Here is a 14,503-nt window from a genome sequence, read left to right on the forward strand (position 1 = left end):
TGTAAAAAAAAACAGTGATAAAGAAACATTTGTATGGGATCATGTCTGAAACATCAAAGCAGTCGGTGCTAATATCTCAGAGGGTTGTACAGAGAGAACACAGGAAGCTGCACAACACATCAGCCCAGAGAATGTATGGATCCCTCCACTGCTGGTGAAGAGGAAGGAGAGAGCTGCCGGCCTAATCACTCAAGAGCACATTTCCTGCCTCTTGCATGATGAGATGAAGTCAACTGAAGCCGGCTAATATTTAACCGAAACCTGGATCTCGACGAGGGTGGGGATCACACTCATTCTGCCAGCAGAAACACACAGGTGCTTGTTTGCAGTGATCTGAATTTCTAATAATATATTTTAGATGGTTCATATTTAGGGATGTGAAGTGGTTTTTATAGTGCAATCAAAATAGTTTCCCCATCAAATGTGTTACATTTCAAAATGGTGAAAACGAGGACAAAATGGTGGCAGGGACATCTGTAAAAATCAAAAATGTTTCACAGGTAAGACATGAGAGTCAGGATTGCTTAGCAACAGCAGTAAAAAAAAAAAGAAAAAGAAGAAGATCTTGCAGCCTGTGTGGTAACAGAAAAACTGCTCCTGCTGCCACCCAGTGGTGCGCTGCTAGTACAAACCGGGGCAGAACCGGCAGTGTAAATTCTCTAAACCATGTGTGCAGGAGGATAAAATAACCACAATTACCTGCGAGGTGTAAACCCCATAATTGAAGAAGGACTTGATAGGTTCAAAAGTGAAAAAAGTATCCTCTTTGCTTCCTCAACGCTGTTCGGTAATATGTTCAGTCATTTGATTGGCTGGAAAATGTACCAGCTCTCATGTTGCTTAGCAACATTCATGGAAGGGTGGGATGTGGGTGGGAGGGTGTGAGAGTTAGGGGGGGAGGGAGGGGTGGGTGCTCGTCGAGGGGAGGGAACATTGTGGGTGCCGGCAAGCTGGGGAAATACCTGGCAAAATTCCCAAATAAACAAACAAGAGAGAGAAGAGGACAGAGCCGGAGACAGAGGACGTGGGTATTTTCTGGAGTCCAGATAACAGTCTTGTTTGGGATAAAGGGAACAAGGCATTTCATAAGTGCGAACACAGTTTGTTCCCAAAGCAGAACAAGACAAGGGACAGGAAGCGGGGAGAATTTCACCGAAAACTTTGCCCACAGTGAGATGAAAGTTAACAAGAACTTTGCAATGCATAACAAACCGCTAGTGGCTTGAGGCAAAACATACAGCCTTCATCTTTGGAGAGACTGTGAGGAACTGAGGGAAACATGATTGTATCAGGACATGGGACGTTGGTTTTGATAAGGTGTAGCAGTTTGACGAGGAACAGATCTGTGGGCGACGGACAACAGTGTGGTTCTCAGAGAAAAGCTGCTTGTGTGTAGGTGTTTTACGAGGAACCGTTCGGACTATTACTTTTTGATTAGGATGAACTAAATACAAGAATCTCAGCAGCCTGCAGTGGATACTAAATAATGAGAAGGACTAAAATGGCAAGGGATTAAGAAGCAGAAGGTGCACTATAAAATGGGGAAACTGTTAATCAAAAGAAACAAAAGGTGGAAAATGTGCTTATATGGCAAGGGAAGGGTAAATAAGGCTGCTCCTGCTGGTAGGTACAGCCTGCAGAAGGAGGCGGGCCTTGGAAATGGCTGGTGCAGGCGGTCTCTACAGGCAATGAGGACTCTTTTGTCAGGAGTAGGAAATGAGGTTTCTGTTGTGATTAAAAGGAAGGTTTCTATGGCAATGCGGAGAGCCGTGTGCACAGAGAATTTGTCAGGAGCGGAGGGGGCTAAGTGAGAGTAGAATTTCAAAGGAAGCAGCCTCCTCCATCGCATCTCCCACCATCGCCGCCCCTCTGCCTTGCCACAGCGCCCTTTTATCTCTGATAATCTGTTTTCATAGCCGCACAGTTGAGACTGCGAAAGGGGGATTATCCCGAGCAAACCAAGTCATTGGTCTATCGGACACAAATGTTTACAGAGTAGCAGTTTCACTTCCCCGAAATCGCTGCTGTCAAAACTGGAAAAGAGAAGAAAAACTTGAACAGATAAGCTAATTAAAAGCTAGATAATTGAGATAACAGCCCGTATGTCTCTTGTTCAGACAGGTACATCAGACCCTTTCCTTGTACAGCCCATGATTTACAGAAAAGAATGATGGTATCAGGGTGACCTTTAAACCTAAATATAGATGCAGCCTTTGTTAATTGTTTCACAGTAAGTCAAAATATGTTTCTTTGTACAGTTCCCTGTCCCAATGTTCCCTTTTGTACAGAGGAAGTTGCTCTCTGCAGCAGTGACTGCCATCGTCGCCCCAACACAGACTCGCACCAGGATGTTTGGATAAAAGATGACATTTCAAACTGAGGATCAAAGTTGTAGTTTTTATTTAATCCTCACACACTGATGGAAAAAGATACAGACACTCCTAACACATATGAAAATAATCTGAGGTACCTGGGCATGAATAGGGGCTGATGTTAATGATTGTGGTGCAAATGAACAAAGAACTAATTTAATGGACACGTCACTAAAATCCCCCAAAAATCGGAATTATTCTAAAAACAAAAGGTGTATTCAAATACAGTGTGTACAAGCACTAAGAGCTCCTCACCTCCTTATTTGGAGACACAATAGTCATGGCCTGAGAGTGCCGTAATTAGAATTACAAAAGGTTCTGCTGCCCCCAACCTCTCCGTTTGAGCATAGCAGCAAGTATCATGTTGTGAGACGCTGCCAGCGCAGGAGGGCTGTGCTGCTGAGACCAGACTCTGTAGTCAAAGCCAGATGGCAAGTCGCACATCAAAAGGACAGCTGGTTACCAGAATCTGAAAAGCATCTTTAAAACTCCGAACCCAATTAGTCCCAACTAAACAAATCACAACAAGAAACAGGCATGGAACCCGGCCTGAATGATTCATCGTAAAGAGGTGACGTACACGTCACATCATTAAAGCTTTAAATGTTTACATCTGCAAGCTGCAACATTAAAAAATGGCCAATCGAAATACAACAAACAATGAAAGCAGGCTCTTCGACTGCAGACGATGAGGTCACGTGTCAGATGAGCGCGTCCTCCAGCGACCTTCGTCTGCCATCAAACTGCTGACTGATCTTTGAGGCTTTGGTTGCCGGCTGCTGGACTGAACTCTGCAGATCCTATAAATCATATCCAGAAAACAATGAAGAAAAGCACTTAAGGAAATGTCTCAGAAATAATCACTTAAGTGTAGGATTGGCTTTGTACTAACCCCTGAAATTATTTGTTTGCGAAGTTCCTCCTGTGAAAGTGGCGATGCTTCCTCGTCAGCGACAGGAGACTCTCCCGCATCATACTCCACTCTGAGGAGTCCAACCAACACAGACGCAAGTGTTTACATGTATGTATAGGTTTACTCATTATAAACACGTGGGTAGAATGAGGAGGTAAGAGGCCGACCTGATCGCAGGTTGGACGCTAACGCTCTGCTGAAGCTGTTCTGGATTTTGACCCAAAAGGAATTTGCCCAGGTCTTTTGGATCGTAGTCCTTTTCCATATCCTTTCAGAGTTACAAAAACAGAGGCATATTATATCACGCAAGCAAAGATACAACCAGTGATGTAGGACAAGGCAGGAAAGAACCACACGTAGAGAGGTTACTTTAGAATTGAGGAAAGCTAGAACGGTGAGCAGCTTGTTGGTCTTCTGTTCCACCAGACCCAGGTAGGACATGACGCTGTTGTCGCTGATCCCCGTCGACGAACCCAGGACGTCCTCTATCGCTGAGCGGTCGCACTCCATGTTAGAGAAGATGCTGTTCACGCCTGTGAGAGCAGAGAAACCAGTCATGGGTTCCTGGAGCTGTCTGCGTTTTCTTGTGTGTGATCAATATCCAGCCAGTCTGTATTTTCAGTCTAGTAAATTCCTAATAATCTATTGGGAGGTTTCCTGAAAAATAATATGATTTTATAATACATTTAACAGCTGGGATCAGCTCCAGCCCCCCCCGACCCTGAATACAGCATAAGCAGTTGATGATGGATGGATGGATGATAATACATTTAAGGATTGCTTGTAAGAACTGCCACATGTAAATATTGTCTTAATATGTGTCATATGTTTGCATGTTCCTCTGACGTGCTGTACATGCTACGCTGCCTATTGAATGGAATTAATCAATTTTAATTATACTAATTGAAAACTGACTCCTGTGGCCCCCATAATTACCAATTATTAAAATGTATTAGAAAACGATTAGGAAATTACAGACCTGTAAAATAAACAGTTGCCAAACCTGTTTTGATCTTATCCAGGATTTTGCTTCTGACGCTGGCCTGGTTTTCATGGTCCTCAGCTTGTAACTCCGTTTCCTCTTGTTGCTCATGTATGTCTTTCAGCAGAGAGCCATGATTTTGCTCCTGTTGCAAACCCGCTACGCAAAAGTGCTCGATCCCTGCTTCTATCTGCAAATTTACAAATTTAATTTGATAGATGATTAACATGAACACACATCATTTCCCCTCAGTGAATACTACATGCTCTATTTCACATGCTCTACCTGCATTCAGACCTCCATCTCCTTAGCTTTCACTGAATCTGCTAGAAATTACCAGAATTCTTTACTAGAATTAGATTTTTTAGACAAATCCACCACTCTGAAGTTTAAAGTCCTTGACATTGATACCTTGTAATCTTTGTGAACAAGCAATTATTCGCTTCCATTTTTGCACTGAATAGGAGGAAGAGCATTTTATGTTAAGAATGGGAAAAAAAATGAATGATGAGTAAATAGAGAAAACTGACCTGGCAGATTTGATCTCTCAGTGCCTCAACCTCGTTGTTTTGCTCATTTACAAATTTGAAGAGAGCAAAGTTCCGGTCTTCACCTACAACGAAGCAGCAATTCAAAAGTGACATACATTTAAATCTCCGAAACGGAGACTGATTATTCTTATTATCAAAGTGGGACCTTACATTTATTTCGCTGTCATGTTCTTCTAGAGAAACACAAACTAAATTCAAATGGTACACAGACTTGATTGATCAGACGTGTTGTGAGAAGTGTTGTATTTGTGTCTGTCTGTGTTTAAGACTCACCCTGGACGAACTTGGTGGCCATCATGTCCAGGTCGTCCTCTCCTGTCACAATCTGGATCCTCTTGAACACCTCCTCGAGAGCGTCCAGCGACTCTTCCCCTGAGTCCAGCCTCCTCTGCTCCTTCAGCTCTGATACTGCGACAACCATAATAATAATAATGATAATAATAATACATTTAATTTGTATAGAGCTTTTCCGAACACAAAGACGCTTCAACATAGACCCATCAGTGTCATATCAGTCCTCCTTTGACTTAAATCACATATGAGTACATTCTTCTACTTTTGTACATGTGACGCTTCTAACAGAGCTTCAGTTTTTGCAAGTCAAGTCTCAAATCTTTGAAGTCCAAGTCAGGTCTCAATGTTTTTTTATGGTTGTAATGAAAGTTCTATCATCTGCTGCAGCTATATCTAAGGAATTCAAAACTGTACTGTATCATAGCTACTTTATCTATTGGCATACAGTGCAATATGAAAAAAAAAATACCACAAAAACTTTCCTTTAAAGTAAATGCTGCTTTAAGCTGTAACGGATGTAGTCACACACGTTACTCAGGTTAACAGGAAAATATTGCTAAGGCATGCAATAATAACTGTAACCTATTCACAACCGCATTCTATCATTACACTGGGTCTCCAACGAATGGCATTTTATATATTTTACTTTTTACTTTTATTAAATATTACAGCTGCACTCAGTGTGCGTCCAATTGGGAAATACTTCGTCATAACACTGCACCTTGAACTTTGACCCTCTCGCTCAGATATGCAGAGGACTGTGGGCCAGAATAGCCAGAAACTGTGAAAAAGATCATTTTACTTCTACTACAGTTGTGTAATCCTGTGGTGTCACCTGATTCACCCATCTGGGCTCTCCCTGCAGGTGATCATTAGAGCAACCAGGAACACTCGAGGGTGTGACTCTACTGATATCCATGCCCCATATGTTAATTACTTGAGTTAATCCTTTAATTTGGTCCAATTTTCTTTAATTTGTTAAATAACATTTGTTTTGTAAAACATTCATATGGCGTGTCTTTCTTTTGTTCAGTGGCTCACTGGCAGTACTGACTGTACCGTTTCCTTCTTCGCTCCAAGCCAACAGGAATGTTAACACTGTTTTATTTCTAGAATTTGTTATCACTGACTAATATTTTAATCTGTGGCAATGTAACATTAAAGCTCGAGTCACTATACCTTGACAGTATGAGATGGATAATCTTCTTCTTCTGCCTCCTTTTAGTCTCTTAATAGCATTTGCAAGATTCTACCCTGAAAGAAAACAGCCTCTCAGAGAGGCGGAGTCTCTGACGCAGCTGTCAATCAGCTTGTGAACTCAGATCACAAGCTGTCAAACTAGGCAGCGCTCATCAAATATGAATCAAGAGTCTGTTTTTCCATAAACATATTTTAGTGAACTGCAAAGTGAAGTCTTGGTGCTTGGTTTTGGCTCTACTGTTTTCAACCTGGCAACCGGGTCATTCTTTACAGCTTAACAGTTAACTAAAAAAATGTTCTTGAAAACATTTGAGCATGAAATAGGCAACGCAGTAACAACCTTGATTCGTATTTGAACAGCGCTGCCTTGTTTGTGATTCACTCATGAAATACAAGCTGATATTTTGTGGATTCCCCACTGAATAAACATTGAGTAATCACTACCAGCATTACTGTTGCCATGATCATAATTATTAATATTGTCAAAACAGCAATATTAGCTACAACAAAGTGGCTGCGTCTTACGTTGCCTGTGCCCCATCTCATTGCCTTCATCCTGTCCGCTCTTCTCGCTGCACTTGGTGGTCATAAACTCTTTCAGGTTGCTCTCATGTGCAATGACCCTCTCCAGTTCCTTCATCTCGGCGTTGAACTGGGCGACTTCCTTCACTGCCTTCTCCCTCATCATGGTCGTCTTGGACTCAGCCTCTACCCTGAGGTACAAAGGTTTATAAATAAGATACCATAGCGTCATGGATGATAATGTGCATATCACACAGTTTTTAACATATTATTTACACAAAGTCCTCAAATCTGACCGGGCATCATAGGCAGCAGTGGACAGGTTGACAGTTTCCCCGATCTTCTTGCGGACATCGTCAAGTTCCTACAACACACGCATCGTTGCAAAGACGTGTTAATGTAAAAACCTGTCTCTGAATCGCCTGTGGTGTGACCTCTGACCTTGTTCAGCCCGTTGTGTAGTTGCTGGAAACGGTTGCGCTCTTTATAAAATGCCTGCAATTCCTCTCTCAGGTGGCTGTTTTGGGTCATTTGCTCATTGAAGCAAGTCAGGGACTGGAAGGACAAAGAACACGTGCAAAGTTATAATAATATGGTATAATAATATGTGAAGATTTGCTGTGCACTTGTGAAACCAGACAAAGAAGAACAATTTAGTTTCTCCATGATAATACTTGGAGAACTGCCTGTTTTCTAGGTATTTCATGGCAATGACTGTCACAACTCACTCTGTCCAGTTTATATTCCAAAGTGCGTATGGCCTTCTGAGTCGGTCGTACCGTAGACTTTTGTGGATCACCAGTATTAACTTCCCCTTTTCTCAGCTCTGCCAGTTGTAACTCCATTTTTGCAATCTGCCCACATTACAGAGATAAGACACAAACTGCTTTGTGACCAAAAAATATCAACATGAAATGTACAGCATCATATCGAGTGAACATGACTTGATTGACCTCTTTCTCTAGGTCTTTTTGATGCTGCTTTTCTTTCCTCAGCGCCTCCTCTGACACTTCATTCTGCTCCACCAAAGCATGAAGACGCTGGGTGTCCTCAAGCTTTTGGCGCGACGAGTTCTTACATGCACCAATGTTTCGATGCAGCTCCTCCTGCTCCTTCTGCAGCTTCTCTATCTCCCGCCTTAATCCAAATAACACACGTGATGAATAAAAAACAACAACAACACACACACTTGTTGCGATGGTGGTGTAGTGCTTATTCACTCTTGTTTGCGCGTCTGCTCCCGGGCTTGGATGTTGTAGGCCTGCTGATCTCTTTCCATAATCCTGAACTGTCTCTGCAGTTTGGCTAATTCTGCTTTTAAAACAAAACATATGCACGTTATAACTGTTTGAACCATGCAACTGGGAAAATGACATTATTTAGAGAGCATCGACATCTGCATGCATTACCTGTGGCATCAACATCCACCTCACTGCTGTCTGAATGGGCACTTGTGGCCGATCTCCCTCGAGGCATGGTTACGCTGGGCTTCACGGGTTACAAAGTAAAGTGTTTACAGAAATATTTTACTTGTGAAAATGATTGTCCTCTGACTATCAAGGTTAATCAAACCTAGTCTCACGTCTAGTCCGTATAGGACTAAATAAATTAGACATAGTTTCATTTCAGTGATTGTCAAAATAAGATTTAAAAAAATAAGAGGGGTTTGAAGTGATTAGTTTATGTGAGAAAATGCTACATTTTTTTATTCGATTATTTTTTAATTTGGTTTCTGTGTAGAGTTTGCATGTTCTCCCACATTCCAAAGACATTATCTAACCGGCAGAATAGTTAATCAAATAAATGTTATTCATTTATAGGACGAAAATATCCACAATGCATATGAGTAGCCTAACGGCCGAACATAACGGTTACTTAGCCATGGCTCTTGCTAGTTTTTTTTTAAATTTTTTATGAAATACTTATTATTCAGCTTGGTTAAAGTTAGCTAATATATGAAAGGTGTAGAAGTATCTGCTGTTGAGGAAAATGAGAATGTAGCTTACCAGTTTAATGTTTAAAAAGTAAAAAAGAAAGTTGTTATCTCCCACGGGAAACAGCAGTTTCACAGCAGCCTGGGTTGTTAGCAACCGTTGCTAGGTGAACCTCGGACCGGAAGTGCTTCGGTGTAGTGTGTGCGGTCAGGTTGGGTGAAGAGGTCCGAGCCAGTAGGACCATAGGTTGTATACGAGATGGGCAGTTCTCACACAACCTGAGAAAGTGAGCTACCTGACAGGACTGATAGGGAGGATAGGGCTGCGATTCTTTTGAAGGAGGTGAGCGAGACGTCAAGTGACGAGTGTGCGCGCGGCTAACGTGCTATAACGAGGCAAGTGGACACAAGCTAGTTTTAAGTTTCACTTTAGGCTAGGTAGCTAGCATCACTTCTTACTTCTGCTCCACTGAACGTTCGTGCTGGAAGAAGTAAGATTTGTTTTCAGTAAAAGTATCACAGTGCAGAAATACTAACAGGGTACAGTTAATATCAATGCATTTAAAAAGTTCCTTTCGTGAAAGTATCATGAAGCCTACTAGCATCAAAATATACTAGTATAAGTATCAAAAGTATACATCACTTTAATATTGCAGCCGGATAGCTTGTGTGTTTCTCGTTTGGAATGCTTTTTTAAATGTAATAATATCATACATAATTTATGGATTATAGTTTGTCTTATTAACTAATTAACTAAAGTTACCAAGTAAATGTAGTCGAGTAAAAGTATAAATTAGCATACTGAAATACTCATGTAAAGTACAAGTACCTCAGATTTGTACAGAAGTTCAACCTGTGTACATTTCCCTCAGTTTCTTTCCACCACTGATATTAGGTAAGTATCACAAGTTAAAGTGCCTTCATAAACATAACTTTGCACAACTCCAACCTGAGTAGGTTTAATCATAAGCATTAACTGAAAACACCTATGGGTACGTTTAATCTATGCATCATATCGATAATGTTTTTTTGTATCTAAAACCAAAGTAATTAACTAAAGCAATCAAATAAATGTAGTGGAGTAAAAACTACAATATTTCCCTTTGAAATATATAAACTTACATCCTAAGTAATGTACAAGTGGCCCAAAATTGTACTAGAGTACAGTCCTTGGGTAAATCTATTTAGTTGCTTTCCACCACTGACTAACGTTACATTTCAGAGGAAAATAACACACTTTTTACTCCATTACATTTACAGATGGAGACCATAAAAATAAATTGTTATTGATAACACTCCCCCACACCAGTCACACTAAAATAACAAATACAACAGTAAAATATATGTCACAAAATAATGATAGGGTCCATTTGCCTGCATAAAAAGCTTGTGTACATTCGATAATATTTATTTTGAATGCGGGACCAGGCTACTGTTATATATTTAAAGAACCTAAAGATGTTTTCACCGCCAATGTTCGAGTAAAAAAGTGCCTTGCTGTATGGTATTGGGGGAAAAAATCAAAGAAGATTAAATCTTACTTTTCTATTGCCCCTTTATTGATTTGTTTGCAAATGTTACGTTATGTTATGCTCTTTACTCATGACAAATTAAAAATGTACTGTTTCTTTGTACACTAGCAATATACAGTATGTGTGTCACGGTTGTTATGGTTACATGTTCATATTACATTACAGGAGCCTAAACTAGTTTATTATATGACACTCACAAACACTCTTTGGTCACATATAAGGCAAACAAAAGTACATTTTACAAGATATATGGTTGTTACAGATACACTGATACTGATAAAACTATTTATTTCCCTGACTCTCTCTGTGGCTGTGGTTCCTCCTCAGCTTGTGTTACTGGGACGCCCTCTAGGAAGGTACAAAAGTGCTCTGCTGTATTGAGCTCAGGTTTTCTCAACAGCAAGTAGCATTTTGGGAAGTAGTAGGCTGCCACCAGTCCCAAGTTGCTTGCCAAGGTGAAAGAAACATGGACAATAGACCTGTTCTTTGGATTCAAGCCGATGTAGATTGGAATAAAGGTCACCCAAGTCACACAGTAGATCAGGGAGGAAAAAGTAATGTCCCTGGCAAGGTTATACTGATGCAAAGGTTTTGCCGCCATGAATGTGCACATGAATGATATAAGGGCCATTGCACCGTTGAAACCTTGCAGTAAAGCAAATCCGGTCAATGGTAACACTGGACATGACAGAAATTTGCTCAAAAAGTCTATTTTCATTTCTGCCACATACTCAGACAGTGAGGGCCCTTGAGTGACAAACCAGCCACAGAGACAAGCCTCCACAGCACAGCAGACCAGCACAAACAGCCAGCTTCCAGGGCCTTTTAGTATATGCAGGTGAGATGCAGCGCTCTTTGGGAACTCTGTCACGTAGAGAATCTGTTCAAAAAGAAGGGTTTGCAGCCTGATTACAATGTGCCTTGTTTATTTTCTCCTACAGTCACCTAAAATAATGTTCCTGTCATTCCTCACCTGTAGTGAGATGCACGTAACAATGGAGAGGGCAGCTGTTTGGAAAATGGAGGTAAGGGGCAGCTGAAAACGACACACCACATCCCCTGGCTGCCCCAAGAAGAGCAGCAGACTGAGGCAAGCTCCCATCAGGCTTAGGAGAGCCACAAAACTCAGGGCTCCCCCGGAGGCTGCTACTAATGGGGTCCCCCGGTGTTTCTGGAACACAACACCCACTGACACCTGACATACCAGGAGCAGCACCACACCCAGCGTCATTTCCAAAGCCTCAGCTGTGTCCCACGACAAGAAGACAAAGGTGGGTCCGGTGCAGTTAGTGCTGCGGATCAGAGACCATTTACGGTCAGGGCACTTAGTGCACTGGATGTCCTCTGTGAGTCGGAAAGAACAGCAAGCAATTGGGTTTGATTAACAAGCACATCATTCATGACGTATGGCTTTATTGCATAACTGTAAAAAGCATAGACTATATATATATATAGGAAATGGATTTAGCCACTGTGGCTTTTTGCAACCGGAAATGACCAGAGAAGCTAAGTACAACCAAATGCCGAATAATACATTTTCAGCTAACCAAAACAGTTAATATATAATTATATGAATCTTCACATTTAGGTCTCTGTAAAGCAAATAAGCATATTTTTCCAGATGTTGCACTATTACATTAAATAAGAATACCACATTACCCTGATTTGCCTGGTAAGTGCCTGGCAAACAGTTGATACAATCAAAACAGCAGGAATGGAAGCCTTTGACTCTGCGGACCTGGCCGTTCTCACAGGCTGCTGAACAGGTGGACTGAGGAATCTGCAAACGTTTTGCCATTAAAGTTTGACTTTTATAGTTCAGGAACCCAAACTGGATTATGATTATGTAAAATTTACCCACAAAGCTTTAAAAGTGTACTTGTTCAAACGTTTAGATACATTTTCTAGTAAACTGCAGAAATTACCTCAGAGTCTGCAGTGTGCCATTTGAAGAGGGTTTTATTGATGGACAGTTGTTTAAAAAAGCTTCCAACGTCTATAAAGTCTAAACCCGAATCTTTCCAAGTCCACTCAACGACATCGTATCCCATGTTTGGGTTACCATTACTATCAAACTCAAAATGTGTACCATTTATGTCTACAGACGTATTCCTTAAAACCTCCAACAGCTGCAAAAGAAGATTGTATTCATCAATAAAAAAATAATACAGTTATAATGATGAATCATTTTAATTTCCAATCAAAATCACCTATTAGAAGACCAAAAAATATATCACCTTCCAGGGATAGATTTTGGTGCCGTGCATACAGGCAGTTGAATTGCATCCCAGCAGGTTGTGCAGTGCCTGTGCCACACTGTAGATGGCAGCGTACACACTGAAAGCTGAGTGCTGCAATTCAGGGTCTTTCACCAAGCTAATATTAGCAGGTGACAAGTTCCAACATTGTGGGCAAGGATTGTCAGGACGGCCTTTGGACTTTGGTGCCGGAGGGGACGTCTTTGCCCTCTGCACACTCAGTTTGGTGAGGAGCACCTGTGTGTATGCAGTTAGCAGGTCCAGGGTCTGGACCCTGTCAATGAAACCAATGATGGTGCCGACTGTTTGGATATTGGGGAGGGAAGTCAGTCTATTATTCATGGTCCAACTTGTGCTGCCAATCCACACAGCAGTTACATTCCTCCTGATGACCTGGAGTAGAATGGATTAGATACTGAATTGAATATATTTATCCACAAATGGCATGTGATACTTGTCTAAAGTGCTTCACTGACCTCTTTAAAAAAGACCTCAGCTGTCTCTGATAGAGAAAAGACCACCACAACTCTGACTTTGGTTGCTTGGATATTGTCGATGATCGTAGTCATTGCTTGTTGAGGGTCAGTGTAGACTGGAATCAGCCCCTGATAGGCCACACAGACAGACATATTTTCTGCTGTTTTGGAGAATTCCTGCACAGCTCTTTGTCCATACTCCTCTTCACTGCCCACCACCGCCACCCAGTTCCAGCTGAACTCCTTCAGCAGAAGAACCATGGCGTCCACTTGCCATTTGTCACTGGGCACCGTGCGGAAGAATGACGGGTAGAGAAGCTTGTCACTGAATTTGTCACTGGTGGCACCGAAGCTAACCTGAAATGAGAAAAGTTATACCCCTTTTGATTTTTTTCCCCTTTTTTTTTTTACAAAAAGTCAATTCAGCCTAGAGGTGAATGTATAAGGATATATGACTAGACATTTGTAACCAAACCTGCGGCATCAAAAAGAATCCCAGGAGTTTTCCTATGACCGACACCATTTCTGACCTAAGAGGACCAATCACGGCTGCTATGCTGGTCTCATATTCTGTGTAATTACACTCCACAGATAGCACTTTGTTGGATTTTGCAGTGAGGAAAGACAGAGTGGGCTTCAATACGACGGCAGATTGTGTGCATGTGTCATAGCTTTCATAACCCAACTTCATGCCAGGGAGCAGAATTTGGTTTGCGTTGATCTCATCCACTGCATATTTCATTACTATAGCGAGGCCCAGTCCATACACATCCAAACTGTGGGGGGAGGAAAAGCCTTGTTAGCCAGGTTAGGCATATATTAAAGCACACAATCTGAAATAATAGGTTGATTATTTCCACCAAATTCAAATTGTTCATACCCTCTTACCTTTCACAGCTGATGTTGTGAGGCTCCCTCCTCTGGCTGAGGTTGCTGGAGAGCTGATTAATGGGAAAGAGTCCTCCGAGCATAATGTCCCCAGACAAATAGAAGAGGTTGGTAGAAATGTTGTGAAACCATTCATGTGTATTCTCACTGCAGCTCATTCTGAACGCCCAGCACAAAACCAGCAGAGTGAAAGGTGCAGCCATGATGTAGATAAACTGGAGACTGAAGCTTTAGGGGAATGAGAGCAGCATGCATATGTCAGTACATCAGTTTCTGTATGCAAAGTCTGGTGCAAGAAAATTGGTGCAATTGAAACCCCACCCATTACCGGCCACCTGAAGGTGTAACTACAAATCATGTGGAATGATCCTTATGATATTCACCAACATTTAAGGTATACATGACATGAAAGTAATTATCATCACCCCTTAACTTTTAGAATGAAGATATTTTTGTTATCGTTATCAGAACAATAGCTGTAGTATACAATATTATTGTGATTTTCAACAGAACTTTAATTCTAAAACAACTGTGAATAGTTGCATCTATTTGAATGGTCTTGTTGTCTTATTTGAAAGGAAG

General features: G+C 41.4%; 2 protein-coding genes across 2 annotated transcripts; both read right to left on the bottom strand.

Moving 5' to 3' along the window:
• Nucleotides 1–2,476: 2,476 nt before the first annotated feature.
• Nucleotides 2,477–9,263, bottom strand: odad1 (outer dynein arm docking complex subunit 1). The gene is made up of 15 exons (XM_084035574.1): nt 8,841–9,263; nt 8,244–8,322; nt 8,055–8,148; nt 7,788–7,971; nt 7,563–7,688; nt 7,276–7,389; nt 7,131–7,198; nt 6,838–7,025; nt 5,092–5,226; nt 4,798–4,880; nt 4,289–4,457; nt 3,655–3,818; nt 3,453–3,553; nt 3,265–3,355; nt 2,477–3,172 (listed from the first exon to the last, which is right to left on the bottom strand). The coding sequence occupies exons 2-15, from the start codon at nt 8,308–8,310 to the stop codon at nt 3,074–3,076; spliced, it is 1,683 nt and encodes a 560-aa protein (XP_083891700.1). The 5' UTR covers nt 8,311–8,322; nt 8,841–9,263; the 3' UTR covers nt 2,477–3,073.
• A 1,196-nt stretch (nt 9,264–10,459) lies between these two features.
• On the bottom strand, nt 10,460–14,124 carry tas1r3 (taste receptor, type 1, member 3; the record flags this gene model as incomplete). Its single annotated transcript, XM_084035494.1, has 8 exons — nt 10,460–11,179; nt 11,273–11,643; nt 11,959–12,079; nt 12,225–12,428; nt 12,537–12,950; nt 13,034–13,390; nt 13,509–13,809; nt 13,922–14,124. The coding sequence occupies 8 exons, from the start codon at nt 14,122–14,124 to the stop codon at nt 10,586–10,588; spliced, it is 2,565 nt and encodes an 854-aa protein (XP_083891620.1). The 3' UTR covers nt 10,460–10,585.
• Nucleotides 14,125–14,503: the final 379 nt, after the last annotated feature.

This window comes from Eutrigla gurnardus (assembly GCF_963514095.1).
Source record: "Eutrigla gurnardus genome assembly, chromosome: 2".
NCBI lineage: Eukaryota > Metazoa > Chordata > Actinopteri > Perciformes > Triglidae > Eutrigla > Eutrigla gurnardus.

Excerpts from the sequence above, each read along its gene's own strand:
- odad1 (XM_084035574.1), bottom strand. The coding sequence starts at position 8,310 with ATGCCTCGAGGGAGATCGGCCACAAGTGCCCATTCAGACAGCAGTGAG. Across the intron at positions 7,972-8,054 it reads GAGCAGACGCGCAAACAAGA|GCGGGAGATAGAGAAGCTGC; the intron begins GTGAATAAGCAC and ends ATTTGGATTAAG. Across the intron at positions 3,819-4,288 it reads CCTGGATAAGATCAAAACAG|GCGTGAACAGCATCTTCTCT; the intron begins GTTTGGCAACTG and ends CTGCTCTCACAG.